Genomic DNA, 22,116 nt, shown 5'->3' with positions numbered 1-22,116 from the left:
AATATTTTTCTACAGGAGTACTTCAGAAAGCTCATGGAAGATGAAATTAAATTTTATTTTGGTGCAAGAATTTTTTGAAATACATGCATATGAGAAGTCTTCAAAAATTAATGGAGTATATGAAAAAAACTATGCATAGATTTCAAGGGATTTTTTAAAAAAATATTTATTTATATGAAAGGCAGAGTGACAGAGTGAGAGGGAGAGATAGAGAGATTTTCCTTCAGTCTGCTAGTTCACTCCCCAGATGGCCTTAACAGCCAGGCATGTGCCAGACTGAAGTCAGGAACCAGAAATTCCATCCTAGTCTCCCATATCAGTAGAGGCCCAAGTACTTGGACCCTATACTGTTACTTTCCCAGTTGCATTAGCAGGAAGCTGGATTGGAAGCCAAGTAGCTGGGACTTGAACCAACATTCCAATATGAAATATTGGTGTTGCAAGTGGCAGCTTAACCCACTGTGCCACAGTACTGGCCGCAGATTTCAAGTTTTGTACTATATCTCTTTTTTATTTTAATTAATAAGAATTAATAAGCCGGCGCCGCGGCTCACTAGGCTAATCCTCCGTCTAGCGGCGCTGGCACACAGGGTTCTAGTCCCGGTCGGGGTGCCGGATTCTGTCCCGGTTGCCCCTCTTCCAGGCCAGCCCTCTGCTGTGGCCAGGGAGTGCAGTGGAGGATGGCCCAGGTGCTTGGGCCCTGCACCCCATGGGAGACCAGGAAGAAGCACCTGGCTCCTGGCTCCTGCCATCGGATCAGCGCGGTGCGCCGGCCGCAGCGCGCTGGCCGCGGCGACCATTAGAGGGTGAACCAACGGCAAAGGAAGACCTTTCTCTCTGTCTCTCTCTCTCTCACTGTCCACTCTGCCTGTCAAAAAAAAAAATTAATAGACATATAAAATTGTTCATATTTATAAGGTACCATATGATGTTTCAATACATGAGTATATTGTATAATGTCCAATCATTGTCACTCAAACATTTAACATTTCTTTATGGGGAAAACATCCAAAATCCTATTTTCTAGTTTTGTTCTTTTTATTTTTTTATTTTTTTAAAGATTTATTTTATTTATTTGAAAGACAGAGTTACAGAGAGAGGTAGAGAAAGAGAGAGAGGTGCAGGGGCCCAAGGACTTGTGCCATCTTCTGCTGCCTTCCCAGGTCATAGCAGAGAGCTGGATTGGAAGAGGAGCAGCGGGGACTAGAACTAGTACCCATAAGGGATGCTGGCATTGCAGGCCAGGGCTTTTAGCCACTGCGCTACAGCGCCAGCCCCCAGTTTTGTTCTTTTTTATAAAGAAATATACAGTACATTAGCATTATCTATAGTCACCTTACTATGTAGTAGAACCCCAGATTTGTACTACTATCCAGCTAGAACTTACTGTCAACCACCTGTCCCTATGCTGACCTCCCTATCGTCCAGTAACCCATTATACATTTAGCTTCCAAGAGATTGCCTTTGGTTTAGGCTCATATTTGAGTGCGGTTCTTGTCTTTCCATGCCTGGCTTATTTCACTTAACGTAATGGTCTCCAGTGCCATTCATGTTACTGCACATGACAAGATTTCATCCTTCTTATGGCTGAGTAGTATTTCATTGTACTATACTTTCATCCATTCACCGGTTAGTGGACAATTAGATTGTCTCCATTCCTTAGCTGTTGTGAATAGTGCTTCAATAAATATATAAGTGCACATATCTCTTCCACAGATTAATTTCATTTGCCTTGGATATATACCCAGTAGGGAGATTGCTGGATCACATGGTAGTTTTCTTTACGAATGTCCATACTGTTTTCCACAACCGTTGTATTAATTTACATTCCTACCAACAGCATGCAGGTAATCAAGTAAAGAAATGAGGCCGTTACAGATTGCTCCATGAAGACAATAAGTAAGATGATGAGTAGAAAGCAGTGGGGGAAGACTTTCTCAGGGAAAGTCTGGGAGAGATGGGGATAGGCGGCCAGCGAAGGACTCTCTGAGGGAGTAACATGATCCCAGACCTGAAGGGTAGAAGTCAGCCACACCAAGAAGCCAAGGAGGAAGATTGTAGCAGAGGACTTGGGCAGCACAAAATCCTCCAGGCAGCAAAGAGCATGTGTTAAGGAACAGTCTGGGCTGGCGCCATGGCTCACTAGGCTAATCCTCCACCTGCAGCGCCGGCACCCCGGGTTCTAGTCCCAGTTGCTCCTCTTTCAGTCCAGCTCTCTGCTGTGGCCCAGGAAGGCAGTGGAGGATGGCCCAAGTGCTTGGGCCCTGCACCCGCATGGGAGACCAGGAGAAACACCTGGATCCTGGCTTTGGATGGGTGCAGTGTGCCGGCCGTCACAACCATTTGGGGGGTGAACCAATGGAAGGAGGACCTTTCTCTCTGTCTCTCCCTCTCTCACTGTCTAACTCTGCATGTTCAGAAAAAAAAAAAAAAAAGGAACAGTCTGAAGGTCAGTGTGAAGGGAACAGAGGGAGCCAGGCAAGGAAACAGAGAAAATGATAGTGGCAAGATGAGAAGTGAGGCTCTGCAGTGACCCAGAGGTCGTATGTGGCGAGGACTTTTATTCCAACAGCGATGGGCACCTGTGTGGCGTGGAGTGGGTAACCTGATATTTGTTTTTAAAAGGTTGTAGCGTTCTTGAAAATAGTTTTTGAAAGGGAAAGGATTCATAGAAGAGACATGTTAGAGGGCTACTGCCATCTACAGAAGAGATGATTGTCACCTGGACAAGGGTGAGGGCAGTAGAAATGGAGAGAAGTGGATTGGCCTGTGATCTGTTTGGAGGTGAAGTTGACAAGTAGTATTTAGTTGTAAGAGATGAGAAAGAGGATGGACTCCAGGATGACTTCAAGGTTGTTAGCAACTTAGAGTTCTGAGACCCTTGTTCACTGATGGAGAAAAGGCTGAGGGAGTAACCTGTCTGGCCAAGGGGGAGAGAGGGTGCCAAGAGGCTGAATGCAGCATGTTAATGCTGAGAAGTTGGTTAGACATCCGAGAGGCACCACAGGCAAACAGACGTGACAGACCAAAGCTCAGGGAACTGTCTTATTTGAAGATCTACAGCTGAGACTCTTCAGATTACCAATAACATCCAGAGCCAAGGCACCAGAAGAGATGTCCTCCAGAGAAAGTGGAACTAGAAAAATAAAATAATGTCTGGAGTGTGAGAAGTTCTCCAGTAGTTAAAGAGCCGCCAGCAAAGACTTTTGAGAAGATGCCAGGATATTTGGGTCTTCCCTGAGTGACAACTAGTCTAGCAGTAGAAAAGTCAAACGGGCACTTATGTAGAGTCCCACCTGGACAGGCCTGCTGTGTCTGTATCACTAAGCAAACATTGTACCTGGCCCATGAAAGGTAGCCATCAATATTGAATGAATGAGTACAAATTTTGGAGGCTGCCAATATGTCCTGACACATTTCTAGGTATGGGGATTAAAAAATGAACGTCTGTTTCAGCTTCTTTCCAGTGGTCTAACATCACAGAACTTTTCTGGCTACTTTCTGAATGTTTAGCCCACCTTTAACAGGAGTTAGAGAATTTGCTAAGTGACTAGTAGATCTATTCCTTATATTTGAATGTGGAACAGATCAGAAATCACCAGTTTGCATTTTCAAGACTCATTGCTCAATAAAATAAATAATTAATAAACAAAAAGTAAAACTGAGCTTCTCTAGAAAATCCAGACCGCCCCCTTAGATCTCTTGGAATTCCTTTCTTATTCCAAAATAGATCACTCAGTACTAAGTTCCAAGAGATTTATGAGCCTCTTGTTTTTGTTTTGGAGTTTGTCTGTTTGAAAGACAGTCACCAAGAGAGAGGGAGAGACAGAGAAAGAGTGAGAGAGAGAGCAATCTTCCATCCACCTGCTGGTTCATTTCCTAAATGGCCAAAACAGCCAGGACTGGGCCAGTCTGAAGCAAGGAGCCTGAAACTCCATCTGGGGTCTCTCACATGGGTGACAGGGGCCCTTGGCCATCTTCCGCTGATTTCCCGGAAGCATTAGCAGGGAGCTAGATCAGAAGTAGAGCAGATAGACTCAAACTGGTGCTCATATGGGATGCATACATCGCAGGCAGTGGCTTAACCTGTAGCACCACAATGAGCCAATCTTTAATCTACTGTTTTCCAGAATCCCATGACCAGAACAGAAATTCTCAAACTACTCTGTTTGACTATGGTGATGCAGCCCTGTTTGGAAGGAAAAAAAAAATGTGTAGGACTGAGGACTGAGGCTTAGGCAAGTTAAGTGACTTGTTTATGGTCTCAAAATATTTAAATCCTGTCGCTATGGTCTGAATGTTTATATTCTCCCAAATTAATACGTCGAAATTGTAACCCCCAAGGTGATGGATGGTGTTAGGAGGAAGGTCCTTCGGCAGCTAATTAAATCACTGGTGGAGCCCTCATGAGTGAGATTAGTGTCCTCACAAAAGAGACCGCAGACAGGTGCCTTGCCTCTTCTATCACATGAAGACATAGCTAGAAGGCACTATCTATCAACCAGAGGGTGGCTTCTCCCCAGACACTGAATCTGCTAGCACCTCCATCTCAGACTCTCTAAGCCTCCAGACCTGGGAAAAATAGTTTTGTTCTTTATAAGCTACTCAGTCTATGGCATTTTGTCATAGCAACCCAAATAGACAAAGACACCAAGCTCTTTGTCCAATCCTGTGCTGACCCAAACAGCCCTCATTGAGATGGGGATTGGGAGATAGCTAAGAATCTTAATTTATTAGTTTTTTTTTTTTTTTTTTTTTTTTTTTTGGACAGGCAGAGTTAGAGAGAGAGAGACAGAGAGGACAGAGAGAAAGGTCTTCCTTCTGTTGGTTCACTCCCCAAATGGCCACCACAGCTGGTGTTGTGCCGATCCGAAGCCAGGAGCCAGGTGCTTCCTCCTGGTCTCCCATGTGGGTGCAGGACCCAAGGACTTGGGCCATCCTCCACTGCCTTCCCGGGCCACAGCAGAGAGCTGGACTGGAAGAAGAGCAACTGGGGACAGAACCTGGCGCCCCAACGGGACTAGAATCTGGGGTGCCGGCACCGCAGGCGGAAGATTAGCCTACTGAACCGCGGCGCCGGCCAATTTATTAATTTTAAAGGTATACTTCACTTTTAAAAGCAGCAAACAAAATCTTAGTAATATGGAGAAAAATAAAAGTGGCACTTCAGCCTTTTCTGAATGATTTTTGTTCTAACATTTTCTGAATGTGTTTAACATGCATGAATTTGTCTTCTTGTTTTACAAGGAAGAATACACAATTATATTCCAGAGTAGACTGTTCATGGCCATTAGAAGATGCTCATTGGTACTTGTTTTTATAACCTTGTGGCTGTCAACTAAAGCAAAAATAGGTAAGATGTTTCTGTAAGATAATCTGCAAAAAGATTTGTGGTTTAAATTCTCAATTACAGATGAACTGTGCATTTGTGACAACTGTTAATAATAGTTGGGCTTTTGTAGTCAATCTGTTATATTTAAGTGGAAAAGTTCAGTTCTATGTATGCAATTATTATATATTTTATTTAATTTATAGTAATGATTAATGTAAGAGTTCAATCATATCATTTTCCTTTAAGAAAGTGGCTGGGCAGCCCAGCCAGGCATCATAATTGCATACTTTACCTTAAGGTGCATTTTAACAAAGGGATATGCATGGATGGATCCTTCTTCTTTGATTTTTTTGTTGAGAGCTTGTTTTGGTCTTTCTGTTCCATTAGAATCAAAGAAGATCAAAGAAGCAGAGACCAAATATATAAGTCCTTGAAAGAGAGGAAAATTTATTTTAGTTCTGAAAATAAAAATGAGAGATTTTATTTAAAATGATTTTTCAGTGTTTCCTTTGTTTGATTTACATAGCTTCTTTACTGATTCGTTTTTAGGGTAGTTGAGCTAAACAATGTTACAATTACCCAAAAGAGATTTTCAATGGATTTTTTTATACTACATCTGAAAATTCAAAGTGAAATCTGTAATTTTGAAGTTCTTTTATTTTTGGTTGCTGAGTACTAATAAATCTTAATTTCTGAATACTTTTCACATTATTAATAAAAAGGCTGCTGGACTTCCCTTTTAAATAAGAACTTAATGTGGCAGCTAAAATATAGTAAATAGTAAGGAAAATTCTTTTAAAAGGATGCATTCATGTACTTTCATATTAGTCATGAGGGGTAATGGTTTGTCTAGCCCATGGTCTTAAGACTTTGAAAGAATAATGAAATATGGCATAGGTAGACCAAATTTCCACTTTAGTGCCACCCACAAACACGCCAGAACTCTTGAATATTTTCTGTTTGCTATAAAATAATGTTGCAGATTACACTAATAAAGCAAGAGAGAAGGAATTATTACTTAATGTGTCCCTAAAGTTTGCAATACTCTTTTGAAACTGTCTCTTTTTTCTTGCTATGAATATTGAAGTATTATATGTCATAACTAGTAACGGAAACAAATGTGATTTATTCTGGGAAGCCCTCTTTTGTAGTCTGGTGAATAATTTGCATATAAGAGAGGCTGGTTTTTCCTGATAACTGTTCCTGAATGTTCTTCCAATTCTATTTTCTCACCACTTTCCTATTAATAGTTTTGGTTGTGGTATTATTATTTTGAAAATGATGCGTATTTTAAATCAAATCCAATTAGACTTTAACTTGGTTGCCTTCTGTTCTCATTGTGCATCACCAACTCTGTCAGAGCAATGTAAATTATTTATATGTCCATGATTGGATGAGTTTAGTCTTACCTTGCTTTTGGGAATTGCACAATGCCAGTTTTTATTTTTCATTTTATTTTTAAAGACAAATAGACGGACACACATACACAGAGCTCTTCCATCTGCTGGTTCGTTCCCCAAATGCCTGCAGTAGCCAAGATTTGGCCAGGTGGAAGTCAGGAGCCCAGAAATCAATCTAGATCTCTCTCCCATGTGAGTGGCAGGAATCCAAGTACTGGAGCTATCATTTACTGCTTCACATGTGCACATCAGCAGGAAGCTGCAGTTGGGAGTGAAGTCGAAACTCTAACCCAGGCACTCCCATATTGAAAGCAAGCAACCCAAGAGGACAAGGTTTAAATCCTTGCACTAAACCCCTGCCCACATAGCCTTCTGTTCTGAAATGTGTTTCCTATTGCCAACTGAGTATTGAGTTTGTATCTTTTTGCAGATGTGTGCAAGAGAGGAGATGTGACTGTGAAACCTTCCCATGTAATTTCACTTGGATCAGCTGTCAATATTTCGTGCTCTCTGAAACCCAAACAAGGCTGCTGGCACTACTCCAGTTTTAACCGGTTAATCCTCTATGAGTTCAACAGAACAATCAGTTTTCACCATGGTGGCTCCCTCAGTACTCAAGTCACAGATCTTCCCCTTGGGACAACCTTGTTTGTCTGCAAACTGGCCTGCATCAATAGCAATGAGATTCGAATTTGTGGGGCAGAGATCTCGGTTGGTGGTGAGCATTTCTTTCTGAATCTTCAAAATTATCGATCTTTTGCTGTTTTTCATGTGCTAAGCACATGAACAGAGTTCTTTCTTCTCCCCCCTCATGGAAATATTTGATCTTGACAGTAACATGAGTTACTAAGTGTGGGGAAATCCAGAAATCAATAGACTTGAAGTCCTATGTGGTAAGTCTCCCTCCTCTATCTCCATGAAGACCTTTCACCTGATGGCCTTGGCCTCCAGTGGCAGGAAAACGGATCTCTGCTGCTAGGTCTTTACGTCTTCTTGACTTAGGAAAATTTGTTCAAAGCGCCAACTTCTGAAAAAGGAGCAAGAGATGTCTCCTTCAGTTTATACAGCTCAGGCTGACTGCACATGGTGGAGCACCTCTCCCAACTCCTAAGTTAATGCGTGAAATGTAGTTCTTCCACCTATGTCTGCCTCCAACCAGTGGTTCTCATACTTAGCAAACAAAACTATGTTCATAATAATCATCTTTTCCTTGGTTCTCTAGAAAAGTGCCCAAAGCTAAACTGATGTGCTAACACTTCATCCCCTAGTTCTTTCCCCAAAATGCTTACAACAGCCAGGGCTGGGACAGGCCAAAATCAGGAGCTAGGAACTCCCATGTGGGTGGCAGAACCCCAAGTACTTGAGCGATCACTACCTCTCAGGGTGTGCATTAGCAGGGAAGCTGGATCAGAAAATGAGAAAGACTCTATCCCAGGCACTCTGCTATGGGATGCAGGCATCCCAAGCAGTGCTGTAACTTCTGTGCCACAATGCCTGCCCCAGCTGAAACACTGTTGAGTGGTACATGCCTGTACACTATGGTGATGTTATGAATCTGTCCAGAGATTTTACAGAAAATACAGCTTTGTTTATTTGGTGACTTGAGGATATCATCAGAAAGGATGGAAATGTAATGGCTTGGAAAAGAAAGAATTCAACTGCCCCTCATTGGTCAAAGTTCAGAGAGTATCAATCCTGCTACACCTCTGGCTTACATTATCCCTCCAGGCAGCAGCAGGGGAGTAGGTACTACGATGTCAGAGTTGGTATCTATTGAATGAGCTACAGTGTGCAGTGTGGGCCAGCAGACACCTGTCTGTAGTTTGCAGCCTGCACCCTATAACTTCTCCAGGCCTAACCAAAGAGGGTGCATGGCCCCCGAGTGATTCCATGGCACCTTGTGCCTCAGCAATTGCAGGGGAGCTTTGGTGTGGCTGTTGAGAGGTGTGAAATTAGGAGGAATCTCTGCAGCGAGCTGGCTGACCAAGCTGCAAGGACATGGTCCTGTTATAAAAGTGGTGGTAGGGCAATCAACGAGATTATTTCCAGGAAAACCGGATACCTCTTCCCTTTGACCAACAAAGATATGATTGGTGCCAGGTAGTTTTCCTGTAGCACTACCAGAAGCATTTAGCAGAAGATCAAGCAAACAGACTAGCAAATCACTGGTGGGAAAGCACATAGGCTAGTTCCAGTTCTCCTCTTCGCGCACTTATGAGTCAGGTACTGTCAGCTCTGACAGTTTCTCCTGCATAGAAAGAGCAGGGGCTTTGAATCTCAACCCTTCTTCTAGCAGTGTACCCTCAGACAACTTAAGTTCTCTGTGCCTCAGTTTCTCTCTGTGTGTTATGAAGAAGATAGCATGCCTTGTAAGCACAGTGCTTAAGCCAGTGCAAAGCACTTAAGAAGTGTTGAAGTGATGAGCTGTAGGACTGCAGTTCCTTCCAGTTAGACTCTTTGCTTCATGCATGCATCCTGCTGGGTAGCGGTGCACAACTTCCTTAAAAGAAAATATGAACGTCAATTATAGATAACATTAATTTTTTCCCAAAACACAGTTGTTCTTTACTTCCCTCATCCTCTGAACACCTGCATATATCACCAAGATATTTCCCATTTATCACACCAGTACTGCAATTTAAGTTAGAGAATTTCACCCCTGTGATTTCAGTTCCAGGTTGCCACAGTGCTACTGGCATTTCTGCTTTACAGTAGATTAGCAACAGCCGTGGCACTCAGTTCCCTTACAGATGCACTAGGCAATCCCATTCAATCTCACATCTATGCTGTCCTGTATTAGAGTGCTGCCACCCCTTTTCATTTTCAGTTTTTCATCCAGTTTACTGGGATGCATTCGGACCATTTGCAGCACTGGAGGATCTAGAGAGATGGTGAAGGGTATCCATCATGCTTCAGTGCAGTTGGGTGGTGATTCCAGAATGTTGCTTGTGCAGCATCTCAAGCTATTACCACAAAAAATGGCTGCTCTTTGAGCATGTTTAGCACCTTTGAGAAAGATTGACTAAAAGCAACACCTTTTATGGAGTTTGACCAGTCATTCCAAGAAAAGACACTTGGTTTCACCCAATGTGCTCAGCTCTCGATGTTTTCCAGTGGGGGAATCAATAGCCTGTTTTCTTTTTTGCAGTAAGTGGCAGTCCATGTCTTGAGAGGTCTATCATCAACCTTGATAGTTTCTGAGAACTAGGAATGGGCAAGCAGTCTTTAAGCCTTTTCTTCCTTGTCCCTTCTCATGTTAGGGCTGCTTTGCTACCAGGAGCTCATCCAAATTGTGTAGAAACGAACCAGTATCCTGGCTTAACTTCGTAGGATTGATTCACTAACAGTTTAGAAAACCAAAGCAATAAATGAAAAACAGTGAAGTCTTGCTTGGCCATTTTCAGTATATGCTTTGGATGTTGATATTTCTGAAAGCTATTTTTCTAAGACTCCATGTTTCCCATAATAAAGAGGGCTTTAAAATGATTAGCAGCCATAACACTCATAACAACATCTTGTATTATAAGTTATTTTAATTGTCAGAGGATTTGATCTCTGTTCTTTGCTTGTGATCAGCTACTGTGGGTTTGTATTCAGGAGATGTCCGGTTTTCCCTAGTACAGTCTCTGACTGGACTCAGGAACACTAACTTCATGGCCCAGTGAAGTTGCACAGAGAAAGTTGACTTCATCTGTGGGTGGAAGCTCCTGCCTTTAAAATGAGACTTTCTGTATACTGTTAGCAGTAGGGATGGGGGTTGGTCTATTTCATTATGTGAAAATTCTTTCTCATTTGCTCATGAAAAGATCTGGGAGGGATTTAAGGTAACAATGGCGGGTTGAACATATGAACATGTTTACTCTCATTGCCCCTGAAATAAAGCCAAGATGTGGTTAAGTTTTCAAGTGGCACAAACCCTCAAAGACAAAAAGAATGGGAGGGGACACACATCAACAACATTTTGAGAAGCCGAATAGTCAAGTTATAACCTGACTTAATGCAGAAGCTGCCTTCTTAGAAAGACTCAGAAATGACACCATGTGCTTCTGGGAATGAAGAGTAGAAGTGGGAGACTTTGCTGAGAGTCTATTTCAAAAGCAGTTGGAGTCTCAGATTCCTTCCCAATCCCATGTAGGCAGATAGCACTGCTGCACTTCTCTGGCGTGGCTGGAGACTTGGTGTCAGAGGTCAAGGACAAGGAGATCCCAGCTCTGCTGAGGTTGGCAAGTTCCCATGCTAACGAAGAGTGATGAAAGGGATGTGTACCTACTGCTCTCTTCAAGCCCACACCCGCTTCCAGGAAGACTGGGAAATCTTCTAGGAAATCTGATCAGGTCCAAGGAAAATCATCTAAAACTGTTGACAATAGGAGTTCCTCCAAAAACCTAGCCAGATCACCCTGAAGTGAAACTCAGACTCTGCAGATGCTCTACAGCTCATACACATACACAGAGCCCCAGTCTGTAGGTTACTGCCCTGCTCCCGTGTCAGTAAAAATATGAGAAAAAAGGGGGAGGAGGAGGCATTTAGCCTGACAGTTGAGACACCACTTACAATATTCCCTTCTTGCATTGAAGAGCTTGAGTTCAGTTGCTGGCTCCAACTCCTGATTCCAGTTAATGTAGACACTGGGAGGCAGCAGTGATGGCTCGAGTAATTGCATTCCTGCCATCCACATAGGAGACCTCGGTTGAGTCATTTGGGGAGAGAACCATTAGATAAGAGCATTTCTCTCTCTCTCTCTCTATCTCTCTCTCTCTTTCTCTGGCATTCCTTCTCAAAAAAAAAAAACATATAGATATATAGAACTTATAAAAATATCTAATGTGAAGGTCAGAAACCAAAACACAGGGAACAGAGCATATAAGCAAAAGGGAGGAAAGAGAGTATAATCAGGAAGCAACAGTGTTAGAAGACAAAAATTGCTTTGGTACCCTTAGATAATTAAGAGATATATGTGTACAAAAAAAAAAAGAGGACGCAATAAATAGGAAACACTCAGAGAATAGAAAAATACACCCCCCCCAATTAAAGAAAAATGATAAGCAGAAGTGAAAAACTCAGTGGGAGGGGTAGAAATGTAAACCAAAGGTGTTTTCCCCTGACAGTGGAGCAAGAGGACCAAGAGTTTAAAATACAAACATAATATCAGAGGAAGTTCCAGCACATGAAAAATAAGAACTTTCAGAAAGAAAAAGCAGAATCACCAGGATAGTAATTCAAGAAAGCTTCCCAAAGTGAAGGCCAAGAGTTTCCAGAATGTATGAGCTCTGAGAATCCAGCAGGAGGAATGGAAATAGACCCTCAGGAAGCACTTTTCTGGAAGAATTCTCCATGGTGGAAAAGAAGAGGATTCTACTAAAGAGAAGAAATGGACCATACACAATAGTTCTAGAATTGAAATGGCTTTAGGCTTCTCAGCAGTGACCTGGAATGCAGAAGCCATGGAATCAGTGCCTTCAAGATCCTGATGAAAATCCTTTCCAACTTAGAACTTCCTATACTCAGCCAAAGTGTCAGTCAACTGTGAGGGTGGAAGGAAGAAAGACATCCCTGGCCAGGCTCACAATGTTCTCTCCCGTGCCCCCCAGCCCAAGGAACTGCTGGAGGCTCTGCTCCACCAACAAAAGTAATTACATCCAGACACAAGAAAGCCCTGGTGCTAAACAAACAGGAGATCCCCTGCAGAAAAAGAGAGAAGGAATGTCTGGGTCACTGAGGAAGGGCAGTCCCAGAATGACAGCTGTGTATCAGGTGAGGAAGCGTCTGTCTTATTGGAAAGTCTCAAGACTGCACGAGAGAGGTCCTCAAGCAGTTAAAACTATACTCCTGATGACTCTGAATGGCTCTCTTGTAAAAGATTATATATTTATTTATTTATTGAAATGCAGAGTGACAGGGAGAGACAGAAAGAGAGATCTTCTATTTGCTGATTTACTCTCCAAATGCCTATAACTGCCTGGGCCAGGTCAGGCTGAAGCCAGGAGCCAGGAACTCCATCCAGGTCTCCTACATGGGTGGCAGGAACCAAGTACTTGGGCCATCATTTGCTACTTCCCAGGTACATTAACAGGAAACTGAATTAGAAGCAGAGGCAAGACTCAATCCTAGGCACTCTGATATGGGACGTAAGCTTCCCAAGCAGCAATACCTCCCCTCACCCCAGATTCTGAATATGTTCAACAGTGATTAAGTAATAATTGGCTCGAGAACCAAGAATTATGTTACTAATAAAGACAAAACACATAGGGAAAATAATTACTAACTTCAAGATAAACAAAAAGTTGTACAGAAAATAAAAAGTTAGTGAAGTTTTCTATCTGACTCAATCATGAGTGGTGTGTGTACACATTAAACATTCAAGTACATATATGTATACCTATATAAAAGAATATTATTTTAGGAGAAAGGAGAATTTATTATACTATTCAAACTATGAGTTAGATATTGTTATACCCATCCTATAGATGAAACTAGAGCTCTAAGAAGTTGATCTGTTCAAAGTGGACCTAATGGTGCCCAGGCCTACAATAGGTGCTAAGGAAAAAAACATGTTTAGTCCATCAATGACAGCTTTCTTCAGTGCAGACAATATCGAGAGCTTCATAGTGCACTTGTTCTATTTCACCCTAAGGAGCTACCTATCTATGCGGGGGTCTCAATAATCGGGTATAAAGGGATGACTAAGTAACAGAGTGTTTTCTCTTCCTTCTTGTAAAATTGAGAAATTCTTATCTGTGGGGCTTTCTTTGACCACAAAATGGCTTCATTTAAAAATACACACAGGGGGCTGGTGTTGTGGCACAATGGGTTAAACTGCTGCTTGCGATTCTAGCATCCCATATCTGAGTGCAGGTTCAAGTCCCAGCTATTCCACTTTGGATCCAGATTCGGCCTAATGCATGTGGGAACGTGCAGAAGATGGCTCGAGTACTTGAGACCCTGCCACCCACGTAGAACAGGATGGGGTTCCTGGCTCCTGGCTTCAGCCTGGCGCAGCCCTTTTGTTGCAGGCATTTGGGAAGTAGCTCATTTGATGGAAGATATTTCTCTCTCTCTCCCTTGCTCCCTCCCTCTCTGTCACTCTGCTTTTCAAACAAATCTTTAAAAACAAAATACACACCTTATAGAAGGGACCATGCTTACCTTGCGCGTCTTTGTATTTTCGCAACTAGCACTGACCTGATGATGTTAACTTTTTCAGTGTTCTAGCACTGATGTTCACCTGTCAAGGAGCATAGTAGAATGTAATAGTGAAAGGTTTGTACTCAAGTCACCCATGTCTGAGCTGGAGTCCTGATTGTGTCACTTCATAATTTTGTAATCTTGGGCAAGATCTTAACCTCTCTAAATCCTAGTTTCCTCTTTGGTAAAAAGACAATAATGGCTCAACCTCAGTTTCTAATTGAGAAGAACTGCACATTGAACAATTAGCACAGGCTGTGGTATATAGAATTTGACCCATACTCACTGTTATTACTACTGTTGTTAGAAGAAATGCAGGCTTCCAGCTCATTTGGGTTTGGAGGACATGGAGGAAGAACTATTGTGTGATTGACAAATGATAACAATGTGGATTTTTCTCTTTGTTTTTCAAGTTGTTCCAGAACAGCCTCAAGACTTATCTTGCATACAGAAGGGAGAGCATGGGACTGTGGCCTGCACCTGGGACAGAGGACGAGACACCCACCTATATACTAAGTACACTCTAGTGTGAGTGAGAATCCATTTGTGCAGCTGCTTTGTAGGTCTTGTAGATGACATTCATGAATATCAATTGACAACTTTTTGCCAGAGAGAAGTGGTAGATACCTCTAGACAATTAGAAACTTAAAAACAATTCTAGGGTCCAGTGTTGTGTCGTAGTGGATAAACTCACCACCTGCAACACTAGCATCCCATGTGGGCTCGAGTTCAAGTCCCAGCTGCTCCACTTCTAATCCAGCTCCTTGCTAATGCCCTGGGAAAGCAGCAGAAGATGGCCCAAGTACTTGGGTTCCTGCACCCATGTGGGAGAACTAGAAGAAGCTCCTGGCTTTGGTCTAGCCCAGCCCTGACAGTTGTGGCCATTTGGGTAGTAGACCAGCAGATGGAAGCTGTCTCTTTCTCTCTCTCTCTCTCTCGCCCCCCCCCCTTTTCTCTCTGTTAACTCTGCTTTTCAAATAAATAAAATAAATCTTAAAAAAAAATTCTGGGGGAGCCGGCACCGCGGCTCACTAGGCTAATCCTCTGCCTTGCGGCGCCGGCACACCGGGTTCTAGTCCCGGTCGGGGCGCCGGATTCTGTCCCGGTTGCCCCTCCCTCTTCCAGGCCAGCTCTCTGCTGTGGCCCGGGAATGCAGTGGAGAATGGCCCAAATGCTTGGGCCCTGCACGCCATGGGAGACCAGGAGAAGCACCTGGCTCCTGCCTTCGGATCAGCGTGGTGTGCTGGCCGCAGCGCGCCGGCCGCGGCGGCCATTGGAGGGTGAACCAACAGCAAAGGAAGACCTTTCTCTGTCTCTCTCTCTCTCACTGTCCACTCTGCCTGTCAAAAAAAAAAAAAAAAAAATCTGGGGGCCGGTGCCATGGCTCACTTGGTTAATCCTCCGCCTGCAGCGCCAGCATCTTATATGGGCACTGGGTTCTAGTCCCAGTTGCTCCTCTTCCAGTCCAGCTCTCTGCTGTGGTCCAGGAAGGCAATGGAGGATGGCCCAAGTGCTTGGGTCCCTGCAGCCACATGGGAGACCAGGAGGAAGCACCTGGCTTCTGGCTTCAGATCAGCACAGCTCTGGCTGTAGCGGCCATTTGGGGGGTGAACCAACAGAAGGCAGACCTTTCTCTCTGTCTCTCTCTCTCTCTCTCTGTCTATAATTCTACCTGTCAAATAAAAAAAAATGTGAATGGCCTCACTTAAAAAAAAAATTCTGGCATTCATCAACTAAAACTGGTTTGTTCATCAAAAATGTGAGGCCCAATGTTGGGTCTGAGTTCTAACTCAGAGTTTTCTTCAGGGCATCCAAGGTCCAAGTTCTGGGTGTTCTTCCCTGCTCTAGTAAGGCTAACCTGCTGCGTGGAAAACCTTCCCTCTTGCAGTTGCAGACTCTTGGGACATGATATGTAGACTCTTCCTTGTGGTAGCTTTTCATTAGCTTGGAGGAGTTTCTTTTTAAAGCACTGTTGACTGACCTAAGAGTCCACGAGAATAAACAGTCTGGGAGATCTTGAAATAGATGGAATCTTGAAATAGATTCCATCGTCCCATCCGAGATCTAGCTTATTCACACTGTGCTTGACTGAGTAGGAGATGGGAAGGAAGAGGATCCAGGATGCTGGTGTGGCCACAGCTATTCTGAGAGCCGACACTTCCATCCAGGGGACAACAGAGTGGCTATAGGTCCTTTCAATAGTGCTTGGAACTTCGCCAAGGAGCCAAGATGACAGCCAGGGTTTTGGGAGTTCCAGCAATGGAGGCATCATTACTTATATATACAAACAACAATTTAAAAAAATCTCAGTTCTACAACAGCAAAAAAAAATGGAGGGCAGGGAAGTATGGACCTATTTAGGATCATAGCCTATAAATATTTCCATGGCATATTCCCTAGAAATAAGACTGTTCTTTAAAAACTGGAATCTTATGGCCGGCGCCGCGGCTCACTAGGCTAATCCTCCACCTTGCGGCGCTGGCACACCTGGTTCTAGTCCCGTTCAGGGCGCCGGATTCTGTCCCGGTTGCCCCTCTTCCAGGCCAGCTCTCTGCTGTGGCCAGGGAGTGCAGTGGAGGATGGCCCAAGTCCTTGGGCCCTGCACCCGCATGGGAGACCAGGAGAAGCACCTGGCTCCTGCCTTCGGATCAGCGCAGTGCGCCGGCTGCAGCAGCCATTTGGAGGGTGAACCAACGGCAAAGGAAGACCTTTCTCTCTGTCTCTCTCTGTCTCTCACTGTCCACTCTGCCTGTCAAAAAAATAAAAAAATAACTGGAATCTTAAATATCTGGATATTTTGCTCTTTGGTACTAAAAGGAGAAAGTAGTACATAAAGTACCTTGTTCAACACAATTATCTTTTGTTTACAGGTTAAATGGACCAAAAACTTTGAGTTGGCAGAAGCAGTGCAGTGATCAGTATTGTGATCATTTGGACTTTGGATTCAACCTAACCCCTGATTTACGTGAATCCGTTTTCACAGCTACAGTTATTGCAGTGAATATTCTTGGAAATTCTTCACTTGAGTCTGTGTTCACTTTCTTGGACATAGGTACACTTTATTTCACTTTTTATGAGTGTTGTTTATTGGCATATGAGAAATTATTTTTTAGATGACTGAAATCTTTTGTGTTATTTCAAGAGGGACAGAGGTGGGTGCAAATAGCCAAAAGACATAGGCAAAAGATAGAAGTTATTATGCTTTAATTAAGGAGCTTATGATCCTAGAGCTACATGGAGACAACCATCCAAAATGGACTCTTCAACAGTATTTTGTCTATTGGAGAAATAACAGTGTCTGGCTTCAAATCCCGTGAAAGTACCTCAGCCAAGTTTACCATCTGGCTGAGAGAGGGTCTTGTGAGGTCATTCAAGAAGCATGGCCTGGGCCCCTCTTGATGGAGGTGTCCTTTCACCCTCATGGCTGCTCCCACTGTCCGTACAAGAGGACCTGCTGGCCAGAGCAATGAAGGACAAGCTGTAAATACAACTTATGGAGATACAAAGGCATCTTGCTCTGAGAATACTCACCTCTACCCATCTTATCAGCTTGGAAGCTGGAATGGGCTAGTCCCCGCACATTTGGGGGCAAATACAATGGGCCCTGTTGAATCAGAAGCCAGTCTCAGGCTTCTGGCTATCCCAGGTGAGACTGGGTTTCGGACTGCCTGAAGTTCCAGCCTCACAAACATGTCCCTCTTCCGTTACCCACTGCTTCTTGTTGCATGCCCACCACTGTGTGATCACAGGTATGTATTACACACTCTCTTTCTGCACCTCCCCCCATCCTAGCGGCAGCTCTCTGTGGACCATTCATCTCTAAACCATCTTCTTTCCTCTTGTTCTTTCTTCTTTCCATTTGTTCCTCTGTCCTTTGTTCCTTTGTTACGAATTTTCCTCCAACATTTCTTCTGAGGCAGTCCTCCTAGTAGCTGTCTCTGGCTTCTCAGTCATTGGTACTCTTGGATTTGGTGCATTGGTTTTCTTTAAATCATTGGATTGAGTGGATTCGATATATCACTAATGTTGATAGTAGTCATTTACCAAATTTGGTGGTTGTGGATCTTGGAAATGAGTTGTGTTCAATTCTTTATAGCGCACATCAGTACATAAGGAATTATGGAGGCTGAATCACACTCTTCTGTTTGTCCTGGTTACTAGTGAGGCCTCTTCCTCCGTGGGACATCAGAGTCACATTTCTAAACGCTTCCAGCAGCAGATGTACCCTTCAGTGGAGAGATGAGGAGTGGGTGCTGCTTAATCGACTCAGATACCGGCCCAGCCGCAGCAGGTCCTGGAAGATGGTAATGACCTTTAGAGTGAAGAGGAGAACACATTCAGGGGTTCTCAGTATTGCTATACAGACCTCAGCCTTGTCATACGAGAAATTAAGGGATTTAAGAATATTTAGTTCAAAATTAGATACTTGAGATTTGTCAGAAAGTCATGTATACCTCTTTTTATTAGGAGGTGTACTGACCACTTAAGCCACAGGTTTTTTTTTCTTTCTTTTATTTATTTGAAGGGCAGAGTTACAGAGAGGCAGAGGCAGAGAGAGAGAGAAAGTCTTCCATCCACTGATTCACTCCCTAGACGGCCGCAACGGCTGGAGCTGGGCTGATTTGAAACCAGGGACCAGGAGCTTCTTCCAGGTCTCCCATGTGGGTGCAGGGCCCCAGGACTTGGGCCATCCTCTGCTGCTTTCCCAGGCCATAGCAAAGAGCTGGATTGGAAGTGGAGGAGCCGGGACTCCAATTGATGCCTGTATGGAATGCTGGCACCACAGGCAGAGGCTTAGCCAACTACGCCACAGCGCCGACCCCAGACGAACACACTCTTAATTCTGGGGTTCTTGTACCTTCCACGCCCAGCTCAGTTCCTTGCGCATTTGGGACTAGTGGTCAGTTGGATGGATGGATGATGGGGACTGGGGCCTCCAAGGACACTGGACACGGTATCATTGCCCTTGGCCAGCTGTTGTCGGTGAGGTGTTCTCAGGGGCTGCTGTTGCCCTGGGCCAGCACCGAAAGGTCTCCCTGATTCCAGGGTTCATGGTCACTGCGTGCCTTCCCCGCTCTTTCTCATCCTCCCAGGGCAAGGTGAGGTCTGAGAAAGCTGAGGAATGCAGCTGAATTGTCTTCAAAATCTTTGCCGATAAGACCTGGGGGAGTTTCCAGATGCTTTCTTATGACGATTCCAGCTAAGAACATCGGGAGTCCTGCTAAGCCACGATGACTCAGCCCAGGGAAACCAGGGCCCACAGTGGTTCCCAGGAAGCCAAGTAGCTGCACCCAGGTCTGCGTTCAGCCAGGGGGCGGAAGTCACAGGCAGCCTCAGCATCCCCATTGGAGCCACGTCATGGAGGGGACAGGCTGATCCAAAGCCAGGAGCTAGGAGCTTCTTCTGGGTCTCCCACATGGGTGCAGTGGCCTAAGGACTTGGGCCATCTTCCACTGCTTTCCCAGGCCATAACAGATAGCTGGATCGGAAGTGGAGCAGCTGGGACTCGAACCCACATGGGATTCCAGTGTCACAAGCTGAATCAAAAGCAGAGCACCCGGAACTATAGCCTGTGCCCTGATATGGGATTCCAGCTCCACAAGCAACAGTTTAACCTATTGTGCCACAACACTGGCCCCAAGCCACAAGCTTTTGAAAACTAATATTAATTATCTGCCATTTATTTATAGGAAAGGATTAATTTTCCCTTCTCTTCCACTCCTTGCCCCATTATTTTTAGCCTTTTTAAAATACATATTGGAAAGAGAAATATTAAGGAATGTCCTTAGAGGCACATATGAAATTAAATTTTCCAAAGAAAAGATCTATATTCTTGTATAAGCATTACATTTTTAGCAATAGTAAGTATAGGATTATGATTTTTCCATGATTTTTATAAACTACAGTGGCTTATAATAACAACAAAGGGTCAATTCTACATATAGCAGGTACTCAAGAGAGGTAGGACTAGTTACACTCATTCTCGTGGAGTCAGTTCTATGTCTATGTTAAAACAACTCATCACATTCGAAGTGTAGCCAGGAAAACATATTCTCCAGTCTAGAAACTTTTCTGAAAGTTTTAGAAAATTGATAGTTTACAACTATTACTCAATTTATGTATTTGAAAGGCAGAGCAGCAGAGAGTGAAGGAGAGAGATCTTCCATTCTTTGATTCACTTCCCAAATGGCCACAATGACGGAACCTGGGCCAGGCCAAAGCCAGGAGCCAGAAACTCCATTATCCTGGTTTCCCACATGAGTGACACGGGTGCAAGTACTCGGACCATTTCTGCTGCTTTCCCAGATGCATGAGCAGGAAGCTGGATTGGAAACAAACTCGCCAGGACTTGAACTGGCACTCTGATAGGGGATGCCAGCATTGCAAGCAGAGGCTTAAGCTGCCAAGCACATGCTAGCCCCCTTACGCCCATTACTCAGTTTTTCAGTTGGTTTCAGGATCACCCAGCATAGATGGGTTCTAGTCCCTGAGGATTTTATTTTTGTTTTTGATGAGAAGCTGTTGTTTCAGATGAAGATCATATGCATTCAATAGCCCAGTCGCTGATACTTCTTGTCATTGAATGGTAGATCTGAACAATAAAAAGGGTCAACTGCTTTAGTTTCTTGTTTTTATCTGAAAATTCTTTAAATTAACTTAGCATTAATAAGCACTTTAAAAAATCTTGTCTGATTCAAGGTTAATGTCACAAATGCCAGAGGAAGACATGATTTGCTGGATCTGAAGCCGTTCACAGAATATGAATTCCAGGTTTCTTCTAAGCTACATCTTCATAAAGGAGGCTGGAGTGATTGGAGTGAATCATTGAAAACACAAACACCAGAAGAAGGTATGCGTTGACAATAAAATGAAGGGGAGAAATTAAAGAATTAAAGGAAGGAGGAGGGAGAAAAGGAGATATTATGATTTCCTTGGAATAAATCTCCAGAATACTGGTACTGAATCAAGAAGTATGAATGCATTAGTTAACAAGTTAATTTTGCTATTAACCTGGGGACTGAAACTCTCCAAGGAGGCAGGGCCTACTCCTGTTGGCCACCAGTCATGCAGCTACAAGCTTATGCCTCAGTAATGCTTGGATGTGATCCTTATGCCTATTTCTTTTACTATTGCAGCAATTCTTTTATTCCACAAAGCTGTACCCAGTAATTAATCTAATTCCTTTATAGTGAACAGTTGATATATTTTATCTACTCAGTTATGTGAAAATTAATATGGCTCCAAAATCATATCAAAATCTTGAAAGAAAGTACATTCTTGAAACACTATTTGAAAATAAAGATAACCAGCAGTCCTCTCTCCTTCACATACAAATATTACACTGCTGTACTTCTTCAAGTCTTTTTTTTTTTTTGTAAGATTTATTTATTTATTTATTTATTTGAAAGTCAGAGTTGCAGAGAAGGAGAGGCAGCGGCAGAGTGAAATCTTCCATCCTCTGGCTCACTCCCCAAATGGCCACAACGGTCAGTACTGGGCCAGGCCGAAGCCAGGAGCCAAGAACCAGGAGTCTCATCCGGGACTCTCACACGAGTGCAGGGGCCCAAGCACTTGGGCCATCTTCCACTGCTTTCCCAGGCCATTGCAGAGAGCTGGATCGGAAGTGCAGCAGTGGGGACCTGACCCCGTGCCCATATGGGATGCCGGCACTACAGATGGCAGCCTTTACTGCAACACCACAGCTCTGTCCCCTTTTTCAAGTCTTTGGTTTTCAATGCACAGATAGGCACCACCACACTACATACAGCTATGAAAAAATATCAAAAGTGTTTCTCAATCTGATTAAATTTTCTTTTTGGTTATTATTGGGAAAACATTTATTGACATGTAAGGAAATATTTTACATAAACTTTATGCCATTATTAACAAATCTATGGAGACACAAGAAATAGCCATCTGAATATTAGTTTTTAAAAGTACTCTATTTGTTGTATATTGTATGTATGCTAACATTACTGAAGGATACATTTTAATAAAGATTTCTGTCATAATTCAAAAAAAAAAGTACTCTATTTGTAGAACATTTCATAGTTTATCTAAATTTGGCTTGGAGGAAAAAGTATTGGCATGTCTATTATTTATCATCTAGAGCTTTTGTAATGATAATGTGCAAAAATCTAAATGCTTATTTATGATGCTTACAGGGGTATGTGCATGCAAACTAGTTTCCTGGTTAAG

The 22,116-nt window shown here is 43.4% G+C and overlaps 1 protein-coding gene across 8 annotated transcripts in view; it reads left to right on the top strand.

Annotated features, from left to right (window-relative positions):
• The window catches only part of IL12RB2 (interleukin 12 receptor subunit beta 2), a 95,772-nt gene that overhangs the window by 6,972 nt on the left and 66,684 nt on the right, over positions 1–22,116 (top strand). For 3 of the 8 annotated variants that reach the window (XM_070078290.2, XM_070078292.2, XM_008265080.5), the window contains exons 2-7: positions 5,252–5,353; positions 7,163–7,450; positions 14,331–14,445; positions 16,788–16,969; positions 18,079–18,221; positions 20,617–20,767. In XM_070078290.2, the coding sequence (XP_069934391.2) occupies positions 5,284–5,353; positions 7,163–7,450; positions 14,331–14,445; positions 16,788–16,969; positions 18,079–18,221; positions 20,617–20,767 (949 nt within the window). In that variant the 5' untranslated portion in view covers positions 5,252–5,283. Of the gene's footprint in view, positions 1–5,247; positions 5,354–7,162; positions 7,451–14,330; positions 14,446–16,787; positions 16,970–18,078; positions 18,222–20,616; positions 20,768–22,116 lie in introns of all 8 variants that reach the window. The other 5 variants (XM_051856367.3, XM_008265081.5, XM_089337243.1 and 2 more) reach the window with 3 other exon arrangements.

The sequence above is a fragment of the Oryctolagus cuniculus genome, chromosome 7 (genome assembly GCF_051225735.1).
Source record: "Oryctolagus cuniculus isolate XC-2025 breed Fujian yellow rabbit chromosome 7, ASM5122573v1, whole genome shotgun sequence".
In the NCBI taxonomy this organism is placed as follows: Eukaryota; Metazoa; Chordata; class Mammalia; order Lagomorpha; family Leporidae; genus Oryctolagus; species Oryctolagus cuniculus.
The sequence above is the reverse complement of the archived record's forward strand: the minus strand, read 5'-3'. Positions and strand labels throughout refer to the sequence as shown.